The following is a 20646-nucleotide window of genomic DNA, read 5'->3' on the forward strand; positions in this document are numbered from 1 at the left end:
ATGTAAAAAGTGAAAGTGAAGTCACTCAGTTGTGTCCAACTCCCAGTGACCCCATGGACTGCAGCCTACCAGGCTTCTCTGTCCATGAGATTTTCCAGGCAAGAGTACTAGAGTGGGTTGCCATTGCCTTCTCCGAAGAGTCAGCTAATCCTAGACAATTAAGTGGAGGTTAATTGAGAGAGTTTTGATTGTAACTGTATGAAGTTTTGTTTTGAAACCAGCCAAATACTTGTCTTCATTTGTGACTGCTTGATTTTTAACTCGTATTACACCATCAGTCCCTCTTTTGGATCAGTTATATGGCACATGTTGTTATTTCTGTCCTGCTTTCTTTTTCCTCATGGCACTTATTTTTCACTGGACTTTATTTACTTACATATTCACTTAGTATCTGTCAGTTTCTTCCAAGGCTGAGTAAACTCCATGAGACCTGGGACTTGATCTGTGGACCTTTGTATCCCCAGAGCGCAAAACAGTGAATATGGAGAGTGAGAGAAATGTGACTGCTTCTTTCCAGCGCTTGTTTCTGGCCAGTTTGAAGTTCTCACTGGTCCCTACCAAGATCGAGTGATTTCTACTTTGAAGAAGAAAGGAGGACAGAGAGTCCGTCCCACGGACCTTTGGTGCTCCTCCGTGGGGAGCTTTCCAGCCCAGTTGCTAAATCTCCTGATTCCAGGGAAGGAGCCTGATGGTTCATGTTGATAAACCATGCATTGAATCATTAACAGGGCTTTCTTCTTTGATTTTTGCCTTTAAAAGGTCAGTTCAGAGTGGAGTTTTTCTGCCTCAGCATTACTGATGTCTGGGGTGGATAGCTGTTTGTTGGAGGGAGGGAGAAGCTGTCCTGTGTGTGTTAGGATGTTTGGCAGTATCCCTGACTATTACCTACTAGATGCCTGTAGCAAGTACCCGCTTTACCCGCTTCCCAGATGCCTTCTGCCAAGTTGTGACAATCAAAAATACCTCCTGACAGTGCCTAATTTCCCTGGGTGGGGGGAGTGGATAGGCAAGGAAATAGTTGCCTTGCCTCTTCTCCCCAGTCGAGAGCTAATGGTTTGGACTAGTCCTGGGATGACAACTAGGACCCAAGGCCACACTAACAATGCTGTGGTAAATCCAGTCAATGGCTTTTTGAACCTTCATTTCTGGTGTTCTCTTTATGTCTGATTGTAATGTTCTCCAGATTTGTATTTCACAGGCTTTATTCCGAGTTCAGCTAGTCCTGTGTGGGTTTTTTTGGCTAAAATTCCTCAGGACAGATTACCACTTAGCTTTTCTTTCCTCAGGCTGCCTGCAAGCCTCTTTCCAAGCTCATGTTTCTCAGTTGCCAGGATCTTAGGCTCCTGACTATATTGCCAGCAGGAAAAGAAATTCTCTCCCTGTGACTAACAACATGGCAGTTTGTTACAAGGCCATTTGTTACCTGTTCCCCTTGCTCAGATGTGTGATTGAGGCAGCTGTCAGCTTTTTCTGCCTTTCTCCCCCATCTCTCCACGCCTTCCTGTTTTTTCTTTTCCTCCCAGTGTTTCCATGGTGGCTCCTTGCTGGAGCCAGAGGACAAGCTGCTGACAGGAATATCCTTTGAATATCTCTGCATCTGGACAGGGCCACTGGCACCCTCCATTGGCGGCTGAGCAATGCATGGCTTGCCATATTTGTCTGTCTCCTGTTTAAGGCCCAAGAATTTGAATCTGCTCCAACATCTAAATGTTGTTGTTATTAAGACAGCATGCTGCCATAGTACCACAAGTCCAATATTAAACATGTTTATTTGGGTTCCATATATTAATATTTTGATTTGTTGCTTCTGCTCTTGCTTTCTTACACCTCACAGCTGTGACACTGAGGTAAGGGACACTTTAAGTCCATTATAAAAACCAAATAAACCAGAATATATAAACCATATTTTAAAGATTTCTGTGTCTTAATCATTGCATAAATATATTTTTTCCTGATATTTGGTTGAGTCAAAGAATCCTTTGAGTTGGCCAACTGATAGTGGATTATTGAAGCACATTAGGACACCAATATTGAATAAGCAAGAAGTTGCACGTTGAAAAATCAAAGCATGTCCTCCTGCTTGTCTGATCAGATAGCCATTGATCAAGGTGTATTTATGGCATGGAGACTTATATAACAGGAAAAACGGACTATGAGGCATGGCCAGAAACCAATTAAAAAATATACAAGAGTGTTTTTCAGAAACATTTGAAGTGTGAAATAGTATAATAATTGTCATTCATGTGTCAGGTAACATCAAGTTACTGCGAATGTTTTAGTGAAGTAAGTCTTTAGGGGATGAAATTTGATGTGCACTCTGAGGCACATGTTAGATTTGAAATATACCAGGCTCAGGGTCTTCTTTCTCTCATGCCATTTTGCAAAATCACAGGCTATGGTGAAAAAGCATGCAATTCTGTAACACAAAAGCATAAATTCTCAGATTGGAAGGTCCCGCAATCACATCTACCAGTCCCCGTCTAAGTATTTAGCTAGGCAGAGGAGGAATAATCTAATTGAATTGATCCATTTCAGTTACTGAGGCAGACACAGTTGTTGGTAATGGATGAGGTTTGTTTTTTTTCCAATACCTCTTAACTTCATAAACTGTGGAATTCATATCTTCAACATGCGCTTTACAGTAGCAGGGTATCTATCCCCCCTCCCACCCACTCAGCCATTTCAGTATACACAGTTAATGAGTATTAAGTTAAAAAAAAATAACCTTAAAAGAATTAATTTCATGGAGAATGCATCTAGTTAAGCAAGTCATTTAAACAACATTTTACTCGTGTGTAGCAGACCATTTTATAAGTTACTGATAGCTTTACAAGCCTGTGTTTCAGACAAGCTAATTGGCTGTCTCTGATATGTTTGGGGCTTTCACTCATTAACTCTCCCTCCTGTCTAGTACATACTTGACTAGCTCTCATTCATATAGGTAGGACTAACCAACCATATTCTCTTGCCAGGAGAAAGTTTTTCATAAATAGATTTTTTCCTACTTAACAATATTTACCTTCTTGAAATAAAGATAAATCGTAACATGAGTATTCTCCCAAACATAGAGGATGCAGAAGCAAGTGTAACACCCTAGAAGTGTTTGGCATCCAAAATGAATGCTGTTTTGAAAGAGTGTAATAAAGGAAGGAGAGAAGAGAAAAAAGAAAATGGTGAGCTGTTGGAAACTGGCTGCCTCTTCAATTAATGGCTATGTTATAGATGTTATTGAAAAGTCCGATGCCTGCACCTGCATGCAAAGACAAGCATCAGTAGATGCTTCTCTTTTTGCGTATGTCAGTGCTTTCCATTCTCTAAGATAAAAATTAGTTGCTTTATTTGGACATAGATTAAAGGAATAGCTCAAAACATAAGTGTCCTGTGGGTCTTGGGATTTCTGGACTGGGTTCTGTTTTCCATGATAGGCTGTTTACTTTTCTGTTTGCAAAACAATTCACTGCAGCTGCCTGCAGGCATTTGTATATAATAGAGTTTAAATCACTTAGGCCTACAGTTTTGAAACTGTTCATGAAATCCCACCTTCTAAACCTTAGCCTAATTAATTGTGGAGTGGTAATTTCTCTCCAATATTCAGTCTCTCTCCTTTACTAACATTTTAATATGGGGTGAAATATACTACATATTGTGTTGCCCTTATCATTATAGTTTCATTGTACTGAGTACATTTATGTCTGACATTGTACTGGGTACGTTGAAAGTGAAGGTTAAGTCGCTCAGTCGTGTCTGACGCTTTGCGACCCCATGGACTGTACCCCACCAGGCTCCTCCGTCCATGGGATTCTCCTGGCAAGAATACTGGAGTGGGTTGCCATTTCCTTCTCCAGGGGATCTTCCCAACCCAGGGATAGAACCCAGGTCTCCCGCATTGCAGGCAGACGCTTTAACCTCTGAGCCACCAGGGAAGCCCTGCACCCTCAAGGAACTGACTCATACATATGAAAAAAATTGGAGAGTAATTATCCAAAATCTGTGTGACCTTAGTAAAAGTAGAAGATCCTAGTGAATCTGGGTGAAATGAAATTTGCATTAGACTCGTGGAGCTGCTTCATTCCCAGTGAGTCTGAATATCTTAACCTATTAATTTGTATAATAATTATTGATAATGTCTGTCTTAAAGAGAAAGTAATGGTTCATATAACTGAATTCATAATTGCCAAAAAGCAGAAGAAACTTAAATGTCCATCAGCTGGTGAACCTGGATAAACAATATATAGCATATCCATATAATATAACATTCAACTGTAAAAAGGGATGAAGTACTGATACATGCTGTACATGGTGAACCTTGAAAGCATTTTGCTAAGTGAAAAAAAAAGCAGGTACAATTTAATTTAAAATATGTAAGTGGTCAGAATTGGCCTCCTATGTAAAGAGGTATGAGAGTTTAAACTTGTAAATAGAATATTCCAGAACTTGAGAGTCATTGAATATATAAATTTAATGGAAGAAATTTTTAAGAATTCTTGTTGGAGAAGAAATCTTAACTATTTCAGGATGTTTGATTCTTAGTCCAAATGCTTTAAGAGAAAACTGAATATATTACATTTATAAATGAAGTTTTGAAATGGACCTAAACAGTAATTCAAGCTTCTTGAATGTATTTGCTAAAACTTAACAAATGTATAGATAGAGTATTAAGATTTTTAAGTTGACTATAATAGCTTCAACAAAAACTACATTTCAGATACTATAAATTTAATAAATTGTATAGTCTCTTTTAAAACTGTAAAGTAACAATAACTTGTATTTCTGCACACTAAAAACCATCCTAAGGACACCAAAATCCCTCAAACTGACAGGTTACCCCACACCTTGGAGATCCTGTGACCTTTAGGAAGTCTCCTCATGAAAGAAACCCAGACTGAACACAGAGAGGGAAAAGGTAGTGCTTTGCTGAGAGATGACCCTTCTGTCTGCTAGACCACAATTGAAAACATCTGAAATTATAAGTGGATCTTGGCCAGGTTATAAAAGCCAACTTCTCTGTCCCCCTAAAGTGTGAGGCACAGTGGAGAGGAGGGCTGGCAAGCCAGGTCACACTGAGGCGCTGGCCAAGCGCTCCTCGAGCCTCTGCTGGACAGAGAGGAAGCTGCAGGAGGCTGTAGCCAGGGCTTGGCAGTTTGTTTTCTCTAAAGGGCCAGATAGTAACTCTGCTAGGCTGTGCAGGACACACTGTCTCTGTGGAAATGACTTACCTTTGCCATTGTAGCATGAAAGCAGCCATAAATAACTGAATAAGCATGACTGTGTTCCAATAAAACTTTATTTACAGGGAATTCATAGTGCCTAAGTGCTGAGGAGGCAACCAATGGTGGCTACTGTGACTAAGGTCAGTTGGAAAAGTTTCTTCTATAACATTGAGGCTTCCCCTTGAGAAAACAGGAGGACATCTGCATCTTCAGAGGTGATCCTGTCCACCTGTGGATGGAGGCATCTGGGGCGGGAAGCAGGAACTGGAGAAAGGCCCATGTGCAGGAGTCGCCCCAGGCTGCAGCGGGCCAGGTAGGATGATGGGAGTAGAGCAGGGTACAGATGGAAAGACCTATATTCCATTGCTCCCTGAAAACAGGAAGCACTCCTGTCTAAATCTGTGCCTTTTACAGTGATGATCTGCTAGGAAGCTTTGGGGCTAAGTGAATAATCACCTCTACCCCCAGGTATATCAAAAAAGAGAAAAGAGATGTAGTTTGCTCTGTAATTCCAGGTTAACAGATTAAATAAAAATAGGAATGCTTTTCAGGTCCTAAATGTCACTACCAAAGCAAATGGGATAATTTTATTTGGCTCTTCTGGGGAAGGCTAAATCCTCCTGTGCAGTGAAATACCGGATCTCTATATAATTACTATCACAACATATAGCATTCTGTACACGTAGAGGTTACTGCCTGGGCAAGAAGACTTCTAATAAGGGTGAGGCTCAATCACAGGTCATAACCTGCAGTCATTTGTCTGGTTTTTAATTATTCCAAGGTCAGACATGCTGCACTTTGCTTAAGAAACAAGCCATGTTACCAGAACTACACTTTTTTCTTTACACCCAGTGTTCTTGAAACCAGTTGTCCATTATTAACATAAACCCCAAAGTAATATTGTCATATTGGTTAGCATCAAGTTGTCATTTTCTGGTCCCTATTAATACTCAGTAAAAGGAAATATTATTCTATGTAGCAATATCTTCGGGACTGTGGCAAATTGGTTTTACTTGTATTACTTATTTCTACCTTTAATGACACATTTAGTGCCTTTCTAAGAATCCTGCAAGCAGTACAATGAAAAGGAGAACAGCTGGTGCTGCTGTCTCTAGACTAACCTTTCTTTGAACCAGCTGCCAAGAATGCACTCCAAAGAATCTTAATGATGCCCAGCTACTTCATCTCCAGACCCCGTCCTGGAGCCATGGTGTGGGCAAAGTTCTCTCTGACTTTGTTGAAGGTTACCAAGTGAAGCCTGTTCCATGAACTTCTGCAGTAAAAAAAAAAAGCTAAGCTGGAGAACCCCTTTGCAAACAATCATACAAGATGCATGTACTTAGTGATGTGCTAGTAAGAGTTTAACAACCAATTCAAAAGAAACAACTTTTCTCTAGAAAGAAGAAGTCCTAGTTTGTTACTCTTGCAGATTCCCATGGTGTAAATACTCCAAACCATGGCCAATTTCTTGACCTGTATGATTTGACATCCTTGTGTCTGGAGTTGGAAAGAGAAAGCACAGAGTCAATATTTAAATACCAAGGTTCTTCCCTAGTGTGACATGTGAATACAGTAGGTGTCTCTGCTGTAGTGACTACAGTAGGGAGCTAGATTGTAGCCAAGGCAAGTCCCACTCCCTTTTTAACAGTCATGGACTGTCCTACAAGTTTTATAATACATTCAGGCTCTCTTTGCATCCTTTCTTAATTGGAGCCCTGGGGTAAATTTATCATCTGGACAGAACTTTTTTTTTCAATTGGAAAGTGTGTGTGTGTGTTAGTTGCTCAGTTGTGTCCGACTTTTTGCAATCCCATGGACTGTAGCCTGCCAAACTCCTCTGTCCCTGAAATTCTCCAGGCAAGAATATTGGAGTGGGGTGCCATTCCCTTCTCCAGGGGATCGTCCCAACACAGGGATTGAACCCAGGTCTCCTGCATTGCAGGCAGATTCTTTAACATCTGAGCCACCAGGGAAACCTGTAATTGAAGTATAGTTAATTTATTATGTTAGTTTCAGGTGTACGGCAAAATGATACATATACACATATATATTCTTTTTCATATTCTTTTCTATTGTAAGTTATTACAAAATAACAAATATAGTTCTCTGCACTACATACTAGGTCCTTGTTTATTTTATATATAGTAGTATGTATCTATTAATCCTAAACTTTTAATTTATCCCTTACCCCCACACCATGCTTTTATCAAAGAGTTAAGAATCAATATGAACCTGTCTCAAAAAAACATTATTCATGCAGTTCTTTTTATAGACCATGCAGTGGACACATTGCTGTGACAAAGAAACCGTATTGAATCCACTGAGTTCAGGACAATTAACTGAGTTGTGTTCTCTCGCATCATCCTCCAGCTTTCCCTTCTAGTCAGCAAACCCACTAATTGCGGTTTTTCCCAGCTTTCTCAATTTTGTTGCCAATCCTCACCCTGTCGTCTCTACTGTCTGTCTTACCTGTTGACCTGTCACTATTGGTTGGAAGGAGCTGAAGTTGTCAACCTAGACTCCGTGAGTCCTGATTCCTTCACAAAAGATGAAGAAAGAAGGTGCCTTTATTCCTAAAGGTTTTTGTAACAATCTTCTACCAAGATTCTTCTTACTCAAATTGATCTACATGATTTCAAAATTATTCTAGTCATACCCTCTATATTTGAATCAGTTGCTTTTCTTACTTTAAGCTGAAATAGAATCATAGTGCTCTGAGTGAAAACGCCTTTAGTAAACTCTGCAGTACTAAACTGTACATGGCCACTAAAAAGCCAGGAATGAGGAGGGGACTTGTAATCTTAAAACACAAATGGTGAGGACCATTCCCTTGTCCGGCTGTTGTTTCTGTTTTGGTTTGGTTTTACAGTATTCTCTTAAATCAATGGAAGCCTGTATGTTAGCAAGGGGAGCTCTGGCACAGGTATGCTCATTAGAGCACACTCTCCAGGCTCCTTCAAGAAGTAGGGGTTGAATGACTGAAGCTGTGGGAAGCCAGCTTTCAGGATGCAGATTTCCAAACCTCCATATTCAGCTCCTCTGCCTACCACATCCACCCCCAAGCATTAAGAGAGGTCCACTGTAATCAGCTAGTGTCGTGCAGAGAGAACATATGTATTGTGTGTAGATGGGGGTCTGGGGAAGCAGCAGGGTAGAAAATATCCAGCTTCTGTGTCTAGCAGTGAAAGTATGGAAAAATAAGCTAATAGCTCCAGACCAGGGGCAAGAGATACCTGCAGGAGCAGGACTACACCAGGTGATATTCTGGACATGCAAGGGGGAAGTGTTCTTTTAGCTGTAGCAGGGACTGGTTGGTACTAATGGCGTTGCATTCCCTAGGAGTAGGGGTGGCATATTCTAAGGTACACAACACAGTCCCACATATCCTAAAAAGTTGTCACACCTTGACAGACATGAATGTGGGTCGAAGTACTGTTTATAAATATCTGAGCTTACAAAGCAACTCCATGTAACATGAGAACAATAACCCCTTGGATGTAGACCCTGCTCCCCAAAAGTGTTTAAAGGAAAACGAGGCCAACTCTGACCATGCACTATTTACATGGTGTAGTAACAAAACCAGAAGAAAAACAAGCAGCTTATCATTATAAATAAGATTGCAGGTTTTTAAAAAGGAAAGATCTATCTTTACAGTTCAGAAACTATTTACATGACTTCCAGAAATGTGATCACAACAGGTTTGTGGGAATTAAAAATAAAATTTTGAAACAATATTTATTTGTTTGGCTTTCCCAGGTCTTAGTTGCAGCACATGGAATCTTTGTTGTGGCACATGGGACCCTTAGTTGTGGCATGTAACTCTTAGTTGCAGTGTGTGGGATCTAGTTTCTGACCAGGAATTGAACCCAGGCCCCTTGCATTGGGAGTACAGAGTCTTAGCCACTGGACCACAAGGGAAGTCCCCAAAATAAAATTTTTGAACATGTTTTTTGAAGTAAGGGCAAGATAGGGAAAACAGTGAATATCTTTATAACCTCCTTAGAGGTTTGTTACATACAAAAGAATTATTTTGTTATTTCTCCACTCAAGGACACATAAAAGATATCTCCCACCCAACCAGGGGTTCTCCTGTGCTATGTAAAGTCTCACAGGTTTAACAGCTGCTACAATTAGCAGCAACGAGATGATACCGATTTGTCTCTGTTATATTAGGACTTTACAGTAAATGCGATGTGTGGATAATGGAATGCAGTAATGCAAATCACTCCACAGTTTCGTGAGGGAAGAAAGGGCCCTGATGACATAGCTAAAATAGGTTAGCAACTTATGGTGGCTTTGTTTTCCTATCTCTAGGGTGGATTCATGGCCACTGACAAATGCCCACTCTCTGTGGCCATCCCGAAAATAGCTCAGTGACCACAGGTTGCCAGGCAGCTGTATTCTGATGTCATTGCCCCAAGTGCCATTGCCAGAAGCCAATGTGAAACAACCACCAGCTCCTAATTCCAGCAGTTTCCAGTTAGCCATGACATTTAAGCAGCTGATAAAGCAGTCAAAAAGAGTTGGGTTCATTTCTCTTGAGTGATTTTTAAAATGTTTATTTTGATAAGAAAATAACCTTTAAAAAATGATGTTCATCATAAAAAACAGATCCCTGCATCTTGGGCAGTTTTTTTAACCTTAAATATAATATGTAAACATATGGTTTATGATGGTCAAACTTAAACACCTTTCTTTAAAATCATACTCTGGCATGTCGAAGGACAGAAAAAGTGATTGTGGACAAGTCGAGTGTGTGAGTAGGTAATTTTTATTGTCATATTGGGGGAAGGTGGTAAAATGTGCTCTTCAGATTAATGTAGGAAAGCAAAATAAAAATTTTATCCTGAAGAAAAAGTTCAAGACAGAGCATTGTCTTCATCTTCCCCTCTTTTGTATTGTACTCTTTGTTTTTAGGAACATAAAACTCTGGGTAGTGAAAAGCTATGTTCCCACAGCAAACACAGTCACTTAGTGTATGTGAATATCATTGGAATGCCAAACTTGTTTTTTAAATATTATAAATGTAGAGTGGTGTAGAGTCATTTGGATACCAGTAAAGTGAATATGGGAGAATTACATACCCACTTAGGTTACAGATCTGAAGAACTGATGCTTTTGAACTATGGTGTTGGAGAAGACTCTTGCGAGTTCCTTGGACTGCAAAAAGATCCAACCAGTCCATCCTAAAGGAAATCAGTCCTGAATGTTCATTGGAAGGACTGATGCTAAAGCTGAAACTCCAATACTTGGGCCACCTGATGCGAAGAACTGACTCATTTGAAAAGACCCTGATGCTGGGAAAGATTGAAGGCAGGAAGAGAAGGGGACAACAGAGGATGAGATGGTTGGATGGTGTCAGCAACTCAATGGACATAAATTTGAGTAAACTGCGGGAGTTGGTGATGGACATGGAGGCCTGGCGTGCTGCAGTCCATGGGGTCGCAAAGAGTCAGACACGACTGAGCGACTGAACTGAACTGAAAGTGAATATGGGAGAATTAGATACCCACTTAGGTTACAGATCTGAAAATCTCAGGTTATCCGCTATATTTGTCGGCTTAACACCAGTAGGCTCCTTCATCAGGTGACCACCCTGTAATCAAAGCTTCCATTTCCTTCTCATAGTTAATATTCAGCAGGAACAACTTCTGAAACATAACTACCTTTGGACATCTTTATTATCTCCCAAGTGTGCCTGCATCATAGACTATATTTTCAGTTGCCTAGTACCTAAAATCCTTACTGTGCTTTTGTATCCAATCCATATTGCCAAATATCACAAGTTACAATATTTTGTAATATTTTCTAACATTGTTTTTAAATTACCTGTTAATACGCTACTAGGATGAATTCTGTGAAGTTTTAAATGAACCATTTGACGGAAGTAATGTTAATAATATGCACTTACTGTGTTAGCTTTAATATTACTGGATTTCTTGCCACTAGTCCTCTTCCCAGTTATTAGCAATGTTTAAAATGCTGTTCTTTTAGATTTGAATTTATACCATGTGACAAGGGTACAACTTCCTTCCTGTACCAGATTTGCATCCAACACACTGTCCACTCTTGATGGGAGGCATCGTTGATCAAATAGCATATTGCATCATAAGCACAGACTTCCCTCTGTGGTACAACCTGAAGCCCTCTTTGTGGCATAATCAAAGAGACTAGCCTCTCTGATTTTAAACTCCTTAGAGCACCAACTCCTCCTTCTAGCTGTAGATTTGAACGTGTCCCCCACCTGTCACTCCTGCCAGCTCTTTCTCCCCATGCTGGCCCACAGTCCCTTTGGTCCACTGACCAGCAGCACCTCCCTTGAGGAGGCAGACTGGGTTCTTGGTCCTGGCCTTTGCACAAGCAATTTCAGATTCTTATTGAAGTAAGTAATTTTCACTGCCCTAAAGAAATTAAAAGAAGGAACCTTACATTTTCTATAAGGGAGAATTCCTCTTGTTTGTAAAATATCTTGGCCAAAAATTTTTCTGAAGTCATGGACCCATTTTCTGATCTGTAAATGAGCTTCCCATTACTCTTCAGAATCAGAATTAATGAGAGTCCTTCCATTCTCAAGGACTTTTTGTTGTTGTTGTTAGAAGGAGTATTTATTATGAATTTGCAGACATCTCTCGAAGGACTTTTGGGACACACTTGAACTGTAAAGTGTTAGCATATTTGGGATTCCTAAAGTACCATAAAAGCTTAGTGTTATTTATATCTTCTTACATAAAAAATGTACACACATATTAATACCACTTTGAATGGTATATCTCTGCTGTTAACAGTAGTTTGGTACTTGTGATGATAAAGTCAAAATGAAACCACATTTGGAAGTGGCTTAAGATTGGAACACCTTTTTTTTCTGGGTCAAGGTATTGATTAAGGTAACACCTTGGCAAGTGGTAACTCCATGGCACATGGGATTTAACTCAGTTTGTTGACAAAGAATGTCTTTGAATAATACTTCTTCTGTTGCTGCTACTCACTGTGTTTGATATAATGTAAGCCCTGCTACCAAAATACAATATCCTGTTCTTGTGTGATACAGTGTCTGTGCATGTGTATGTGTGTATATAGCTTCATGAACTTTGTACTTTGTCATACCCTTTGAGAGAAACATCATAGTACTTCTGGAAACCATGATAATTTGTTATTTATTTGCTGTCCAGAGTTGGTAATCCTGTATGCTATTAGTCAGTATCCTACCTCACACACACTGAGAGTGACTTGTGACCAATTCATAGTAGAATAGGTTTTTCCGATAGCACATGCTACACCCCACATAACAGTTATAAAGTCTTGATTTTTTCCTCCCTGAAAATTCAAGACTGGGAGGAAAAAAAGCTAAGAGACTTTATGTGTGTATGTATATTTATATAAGAATATATACGCATATACATGCACTTGGTTTCCATCTCTTAACTAGAAAACCACTTTCCCAGGTCTCAGAAATATATGCCAGAGACACATATTTAAATGAGAGATATAAAGGCTTATTTAAATTATATTTTTTGTTTTGTGTATGTTTGATCAAAATGATTGTCTTGTGTAATTGATAGTGTACATATTATTGGCTGTCACCAGTTTAGTAAGTTAGCAAGGTGATATAATGAACGCGATTCTGCTAGAATTACTTTGATTGAATTGCAACTTTTTGGTGTTCTGCTGTGTGTTTTTGACCTGTGCCATAGTACATATAATTCTTTCTCAGACTTCATCAGACCTCCCATGCTGTTAAGTGAATGGGTGGAATGGTAGCTTGCAAGCAGTTCATTCACCCCTAAAGAAAACACTCCCGGGTCACAACATATAACCTATATTATAACCACAGCTGCAGATGGGATTCTAGAAAGTCCTGAACATCAAGTTCACATAGCTTCTTAAAATTCCCCTACTTCATAACTCACAAAATTTCAGTAAGAGAAAGATTCCTATGTAATTAATAATCTGTTTCTCTCCCTCCCCCCAATTAAGGTCAAAAAATATTTTGAACTTGAACCACTTGCACGTGGAAAACGCTGGATTCTGCAGCCCTGCTCGCTGGATGACATGGAGGCACTGAAAGACAGCTTCTCTCAGCTGATAAATTTGTTAGAAGAAAAAGACCATGAAGCTGTAAGAATGTGAAATCTGGTGAAGAAAATGGGTTCCCACAAGGCCTTGAGCCTACCATGTTAGTTTCTCCCGTTAATTTTATTTTGGTATCTGGACTGTAATGGCTTTAGTATCTGTTTTCTTCCAGTTATCTCAAACTCTCATCTCTCTATTAAAGTGAATATTCTGTAAATCAGGTGACTTATCATCGGCATTACCGTCAAGTACACACTACTGAGAGAGAATTTATTCTCTGTTTACCACTAATTATCTTCACCTCATGTCTCTTCCTTCTGTTGTTCTAAGCGGCTCTTCTCTGTGCTAAAATGGATGGAATTTGTGGCTCATAGAAATCAAATCCCTTATAGAGGACTCAGGGAGACTGAGAACCTTGGCTCACTTACCCTTGGTTTGGGCTGGAGTGTTGTGTGACTGGCATTCCCCATAATATGTGTATCATTTTCAAAATCTCTTTGTGGTTTTATCTTATTTTTAAGTTTTTTGTATACTGGCCTTATAGCATATGGGAAAAAATAAGCACCAAAAACTTCAGTTAATTACCTTATCAGAAAGGAATATCCTTGCCATAGTAAAATTGACTTCAAAGAACTTAAAGACAAGATGCCTAATTTTTTTTAATTACATCTAAAGTCTCCCTCAGTCTGCTCTTTGCTAAGAGCAAAGACATTATTTCCACTTTTGAGAAGAGCTAGAGGAAATGTAGGCACAGTGTATGCATCACTGTTCATCAAGTCCTCAAATATTTTTTTAATGGAAAAATTACCCAACATTAAGTCAAGCTGCAGTGTAATATGTTTCTGAAAACCTTTTTCTAAAAATCTTATGTCTGATTGATATAGAGAAAGTAATTTTTAAAATAATAGACAAAACTTTTTAAAAACAGCCAAATGAAGTATAGTTTATACTGGATAGGGCTTAAGCTGGCATGATTTGACAGATAATAAAGGCAGAATCATCTGTATCGTCATTCAGTAAGTGCTAATGTAGGTTAATGGAGTCTGTCAATGTCTCCATCCAGTAATTAAAGGTCTATCAGTATTTCTACTATAAACCTCTATTTTCAGGGGTTTCAGTATGCCCTTAATAATGTGCTAGGGCTGCAGCAAATAAATAATTTTAAGGCCTAGAGTCAGTCTTTGGAACTGTTTTTTTTGTTTTTGTTTTTGTTTTTTGCATTTAGTTTAAATGATAAAATTATACAGAGATAAATGTACAGTTTTACTAAGTTTTGGCACCTTTGGCTTTTTCTAAATCAGGAATAATCTATGGATATTGAGGTTAATGGATAGAATACCCTTTGGCACATTTTGTAGATTTTTGACCATTTAAACTACAAAGTGAACAAATGAGAGAAAACTGCTCCTTTCACCTGAGCAATAAAAACATGTTTGGAATTTTTTTTCCATTGACTGATTCCCAGATACCACAGACTCGCATTCTATTACAAGGTGATGTACTACCTTGTAAATTCTCCAGAAGATATATGTCATTCAGATACAGTTTTTGTGGTTTGATCTTGTGGGTGAATTTTAAGGAAATCATTACCTTTGAAACATCGAACACTTCTTTTAAGCTTTCTTTTTTTTTTTTAAATGAAATGGATCCAAAAAGATTCATATTCAGATTTGGTCTGCAGCATCCTGGAATATTTTTAAAACATAACCCATGAGCAGCACAAAACTTTTATTCCGATGACCACTTGCACAATCCCTGCTTTTATTTTGTCCTGCTGTGCTCATCTTCTATGAAAAATAAATGATTATTAGGCATTGCTTTCTCTGCAAGTTCATTAAATGTACAATGTTGTCTTTTTAAGATACCGTAGCTGAGTGCTCCTAAGCCATCTGTTAAATGACTTCCCGTTGTCTGTGTGTGTGTTCATGTGTGCGCCAGGGATGGGCTTCTTCTCAGACCCACGACTGTCTGCAGTGTCTCAGCCGTCAGAATGAAAACATTATCAATCAGTACCCAACAACAGCTGTTTTTGACAAGTTTCTGTCTGACGCCTAATGCTTTACAACTGTCAATAAGGCTCCTTCTTTGTCTAGCAGTTCAGAGCTCGCCGTCTTGCTGCTTCCATGCGGCATCCTGTCCTTGTAACCCTAGAATTTGCTGTGTTTGGGAAATCCACTTGGGGGGAGGGGAGGGGGCCTGGATGGACATGGGTGGGTGGGAGGGTGGTGTGCGTGGTCTGTCATATTCCTACTTTCATGTAAAGTGCCACAGGTGTCTTAGTTTGCATATTCGAATATTATATAGGAAAAACAGTCTGTTATGTATTTCTTCACTTAGCTTCTTGTTATATTTATGGAAGTTACCAGTTTTGTACCTTCTTAGCTCAAGCAGTTGCCTTTTTGTAATGGCAATTAATTTATATGACAGAACTTTGTATCTCCTGTAGTTTACAGTATCAGTTGCTAACTAACTGCCATATTGCCCTGTCTTTCTATTAAAAATTCTGTATCTATACTTAAAGGTTAACAGATTCATGTGGACAATTGCCAGGCAAGAAGAACTCGTTTTGTCCATGATTTATATGATTTCCACTATCTTCAAGTGAAAATAAACGCTGAGTAGAATTGATGTTTTCAGACTGACTCCTTCCAACTTTAGCATTTGGGAGTCCCAGATTTCTGTTTACATTTGTGTTGCCTGTTTAAGTCTTCAAAATAAGTTCTGCTGCTCTTGGGTCAAAACAAATGATTAATTCACGTTGCCTTTGAAGCCATTGTGAAAACCTTAAGAGACAAAAAAGAAAGAAAAAAAAAAAGCACAAGGGTCTTTTCCAGTTGGTTTGTCTTCAGCAGCAATTTACTTTCATTGGAGCCATTCCTTCAGAAAGAGTGAGCACAATCGAGACGTTAATGTCAGATGTCATCCTTCAATCAAAGCATCATTTTATAATATTTGCTGTAAAAGCAGCTTTCTCAGAGTAGCTGTTTGGTGCAATGAACTTTGTCCTTTAATGTGGATTGATGCCCCGAAGAAGTAAGTAAATATTTTTAAGTGACTCAAGAGGAAATGCTGTGTATTTACAGGTCCATCCTTAAGGATGAGAATATTCTGTAAAAGAAAAAGAAAAAAGATAGATGGACAAAGAAGCTAAAGAAAAAGGGGAGAGGAAAAATACATGATAGAAAATGAAAAATACAATCCCCCACTCTTGTTTGCTCCCAACATTATCCTGACAAATTATTCAACTACACAGAAAGCTTGCAACACCTCATGTCTAAGCTGGGAACCAACCAGCCTTCCTAGTTTTGTTTCCAAGGTAGGCAATTAGCATTTACCAAGTTTCTAAGCACCTCAGACATATCCAGGCAAAATGTGGACAAAACTAAGATTTGCAGCCAATGGGGTTTTCTTAAAAATGTGCAGATGGAATATTCAGACTCCAGTGGAAATCTAATATTCATGCCTGGCTTTATCCTCTTTATAATTTTAGAGTGCATTTTCATTAACCTGCTGACCTAATGGTGCAAACAGAAAGAAAAAGATATGTGGAGGGGGTGGGAAGTGGGAGTTCCCCTTGGGGATCCCTCCTTTTCAATGCATTTGTAGGGAAGGATAAAACTTTAGGAGAATGTAGATTCCCTGCCATCTTTTTCCCAGCCTGGGTCCTAGAGATCTGAAGTTCATGCTGTGAAATGCATTATCACATCATGTTGGGAATTCCTGGATCCCAAGGGTTCACAACTTTTGGTCCCTACTGAGTCAGCATGATTAAATGATTTGCATCTCAGGGTTAAATGTTTTCCAGCTTGGATGCACGGAGTGACTGATGAGCCCATTTTGGCACCCTGCCCCACCCCCCTTGGACTGATTTAGGAACATGAAAAGGATCCCTGTGAGACCCAGAAGCCTTAGATGGGATATCAGTTTCTCCTCCCCTTTTCCCATATTCTTTGAATGAAAAACTCTCCTTCCACCTACTGTTTCCTAAGAGCTGGAACTTCTGACTTCCCATCCAGGGCATTCATCTGTGTGTGACAACCTCTTCATGAAGTGGTGTTCTGTGAAAACCAGTGCAAAAGATTTAAAAGGCACCGAGAAGAATCTCTCCAATATACATCCTTCTTTCCTTACAGAAGAGGGCGAAGTAAAAAGTGCATGATTCTTCTATCACATTCTCTGTACATTCCCGTCTCTGCTCCATGAGGATGGCTCTGATCATTGGGTCCTGCATTAGAAAGGCCACCAACGATGTTCTTAGGCTTATAGCTCACCCCAACATTTTAATCCTCTGCTCAAGTCCTCAAATTGCAGGGAGTTTCCATGGGATATGTAATTTGAATAATCATTTTTCAGAAAGAAATATTTTCAGGCTTTGTGGTTTAAAGCAGCTTCACTTACCATATATACTTTGTGAGGTCACTGGTGCCAGTATGGAGAATAAGGAAAAGGACTCCTCGATTTCATGCCTTTGCTGGGACAAGCCTGGCTTATGACCCAGTTTGACTCCTGACCCCATACTGCTTCAGTGCACGTCTCTATAGCTGTGACCGACTTGGGCATGGCCATCAAGTGGCACTTTAAAAAAATGATCCTCTGGGGGGAAAAAGTGGCCTGCAAACTACCAAAGAATGATGAATTCTTCTTTTCCCTTCTTCCTTTATTGTTCCAAAACCTCTCCCTCTCATTCTGATGTTCTCAAATTACTCTACAGAGATAGTTCATCCCGGTTCTTTTTTAGCAGCAACGTTACAGCCGTGGAGGTGAGTTGACAGTATTGTACCCCAAGAGGAAAACCTGGCTCCAAACACACAGGGACAAGATACATACTGACAAATGAAAATAAGCCTTGAATAAGCATCAGATTCCCAGATCTCCCTCATTCCCGTTTCCTCATGGCATATAGAGAGGTGGGGGAGGTGGTCATTTCAAAAAAGCCTAAGATCACTTACATCAACAAGCAACCCTTCCAGAAGGTGTGAAATCCAGCCTAGAATGCCACAGCCTTTACTGACAAGTGATTCATGGAGACAAAGGCTGGAGCTTCAGCATCAAAAAGATGTCAGACCAAACACCAAACGCCTGTAAATGATTGCTTTGCAAGCAGTGGAATGACTAGAAGACCTGATCTGATGCCTCCATGTCTGGACAGCTTACAGAAGACATGGGTTGGTGGCGGGGGAGAGGGGGGGCGCCTCTCTTCAGACGGAGCCTGTGAAAAAGGCTGTTTCTGGAGAAAGAAGTAAAACCATGATCCTCACCTGAGATACTCCTGTGGAGATAAATGATTTCTGGCTGGTTTATGTATAGTATATGGAAAGGTCAGTCAGAAAAATGTGTGTCAAGGGCACCTGAAGGCCAGACTGGTATGGTGTGATATTAAATCATTAGACATATAAATAGAGTAAATTAAAAATGAGACGATTTGGTTGGAGCGGAAACTGCTCACCAAAAGGCAGAGACAGGAATGCAAACAATAAGTCTGGCTGTCATTCTCTATCATCTGGAGCAAGTCAGGCTTGGCTCTGGACCTTCTCCAGTTGTTTTACAACTTTCTAGTCATGGGGTGTCTCAACCCAACACTTTTATTAAGCTGCTTCAACAGGATTTTTCAGATGACAGTTTGTCAAGAGCCAACTTACCATGATATTTTTTTTACAGGTTTTATCTCACAATTGGAACTTTTGGTTTTGATAATTTTAGGCGTTTCTTTGTGCATTTGGTATGTTTTTGCTGAACACCTGCTCTGTCCTTGGTGTTGTGTTAGATACAGCACTAAAGAGAGCAGTCTTGGTCCCTGTCTTTGTAGGACTTCCATTCCTGTGGCATTTGGTTAAGCTGGGTTATTTCTGTGACTATAGAAAATGTTTTTCTATTTGGAGGGCATTTTTATAGTACAATTGTAATTTGAATCTCTAGATTTTAAAATATTTTTTCTTGGTCCAAATTTCTGGTTTTCAGCCCTACTAATGTCAAATTGTCTTTTAGTGCTTTATAGCTTCTTTTGAGACCACTAATAAAACTAGAAATCTAACACACACATATGTCGAAAAGGCTTTCCCTCTTTTTAGTGTCTTTCTAAATAGAACTCTGTAAAACTAGCAACTTTTCTTCTGTTTTTCTGCTATAACAACAAAGCATGTGTCTAGCACACAAATTGCCTCCAAAGTGCAAAACCAAACTCTGTCAATTGCCTACTTTTTTTTTTTTTCATCTTTTCTATATTCACAGAACTTTACCTTTTTCTGTAGAACAGCATGGTCTCATGTTTCTGTCTGGAAATCTGATAAATGATCTATATTTGAAATGATGAATCTCCAAGAACATAATTCTTCTATGGTAGCAGTCTCTTGTGTTTTATTCTACCTAACAGTAAAAGATTATGGCATCTGGTCCTATCACTTCATGGCAAACAGAAGGGGGAAAAGTGGAAGCAATGACAGATTTTATTTTCTTGGATTTCAAAATCAAATCACTGAGGATGATGACTGAAGCCATGAAATTAAAAGATGCTTGCTCCTTGGAAGGAAATCTATGACAAACCTAGACAGCATATTAAAAAGCAGAGATCACTTTACCAACAAAGGTCTGTATAGTCAAAGCTATGGTTTTTCCAGTAGTCATGTGTGGACATGAGAGTTGGACCATAAAGAATGTTGAGTGCTGAAGAATTAATGCCTTCAAATTGTGGTGCTAGAGAAGACTCTTGAGAGTACCTTGGACTTCAAGAAGATCAAACCAGTCAATCCTAAAGGAAGTCAACCCTGAATATTCATTGGAAGGACTGATTTTAAGCTAAAGCTCCAATACTTTGGCCACCTGATGCAAAGAGCTGACTCATTGGAGAAGACCTTGATGCTAGGAAAGATGGAGAGCAGGCGGAGAAGGGGGAGACAGAGGATGAGATGGTTGGATGGCATCACCAACTCAATGGATGTGAGTTTGAGCAAACTCCAAGAGACAGTGAAGGATAGGGAAGCCTGGCATGCTTCAGTCCATGGGGTCACAAAGAGTCGGACACAACTTAGCAACTAAACAGCAACAGTAAGAGCATCTGTTAAAAAATACATGTTTCGATGCTGTTCTCTCAGATCATCCTACCCTCGCCTTCTCCCATAGAGTCCAAAAGTCTATTCTATACATCTGTCTCTTTTTCTGTCTTGCATATAGGGTTATCGTTACCATCTTTCTAAATTCCATATATATGCGTTAGTATACTGTATTGGTCTTTATCTTTCTGGCTTACTTCACTCTGTATAATGGGATTAGGACATCATGTCAGTAATTCATTCCTAATGGACTTGGCAAGATAAAAGGTTCTTTGCATTTTTGTACTGCACTTGCCACTTTTCTGTAAGTTTGAGAGAGA

General features: G+C 39.4%; 1 protein-coding gene across 1 annotated transcript in view; it reads left to right on the plus strand.

Annotated features, from left to right (window-relative positions):
• The window catches only part of ARL15 (ADP ribosylation factor like GTPase 15), a 446071-nt gene extending 430977 nt beyond the window's left edge, over window positions 1–15094 (plus strand). The window contains exon 5 of the mRNA XM_043488410.1: window positions 13185–15094. Coding sequence (XP_043344345.1) covers window positions 13185–13337 — 153 coding nt within the window. The 3' untranslated portion in view covers window positions 13338–15094. The remainder of the gene's footprint in view (window positions 1–13184) is intronic.
• The last annotated feature ends 5552 nt before the right edge of the window (window positions 15095–20646 follow it).

This window comes from Cervus canadensis, chromosome 16, assembly GCF_019320065.1.
Source record: "Cervus canadensis isolate Bull #8, Minnesota chromosome 16, ASM1932006v1, whole genome shotgun sequence".
NCBI lineage: Eukaryota > Metazoa > Chordata > Mammalia > Artiodactyla > Cervidae > Cervus > Cervus canadensis.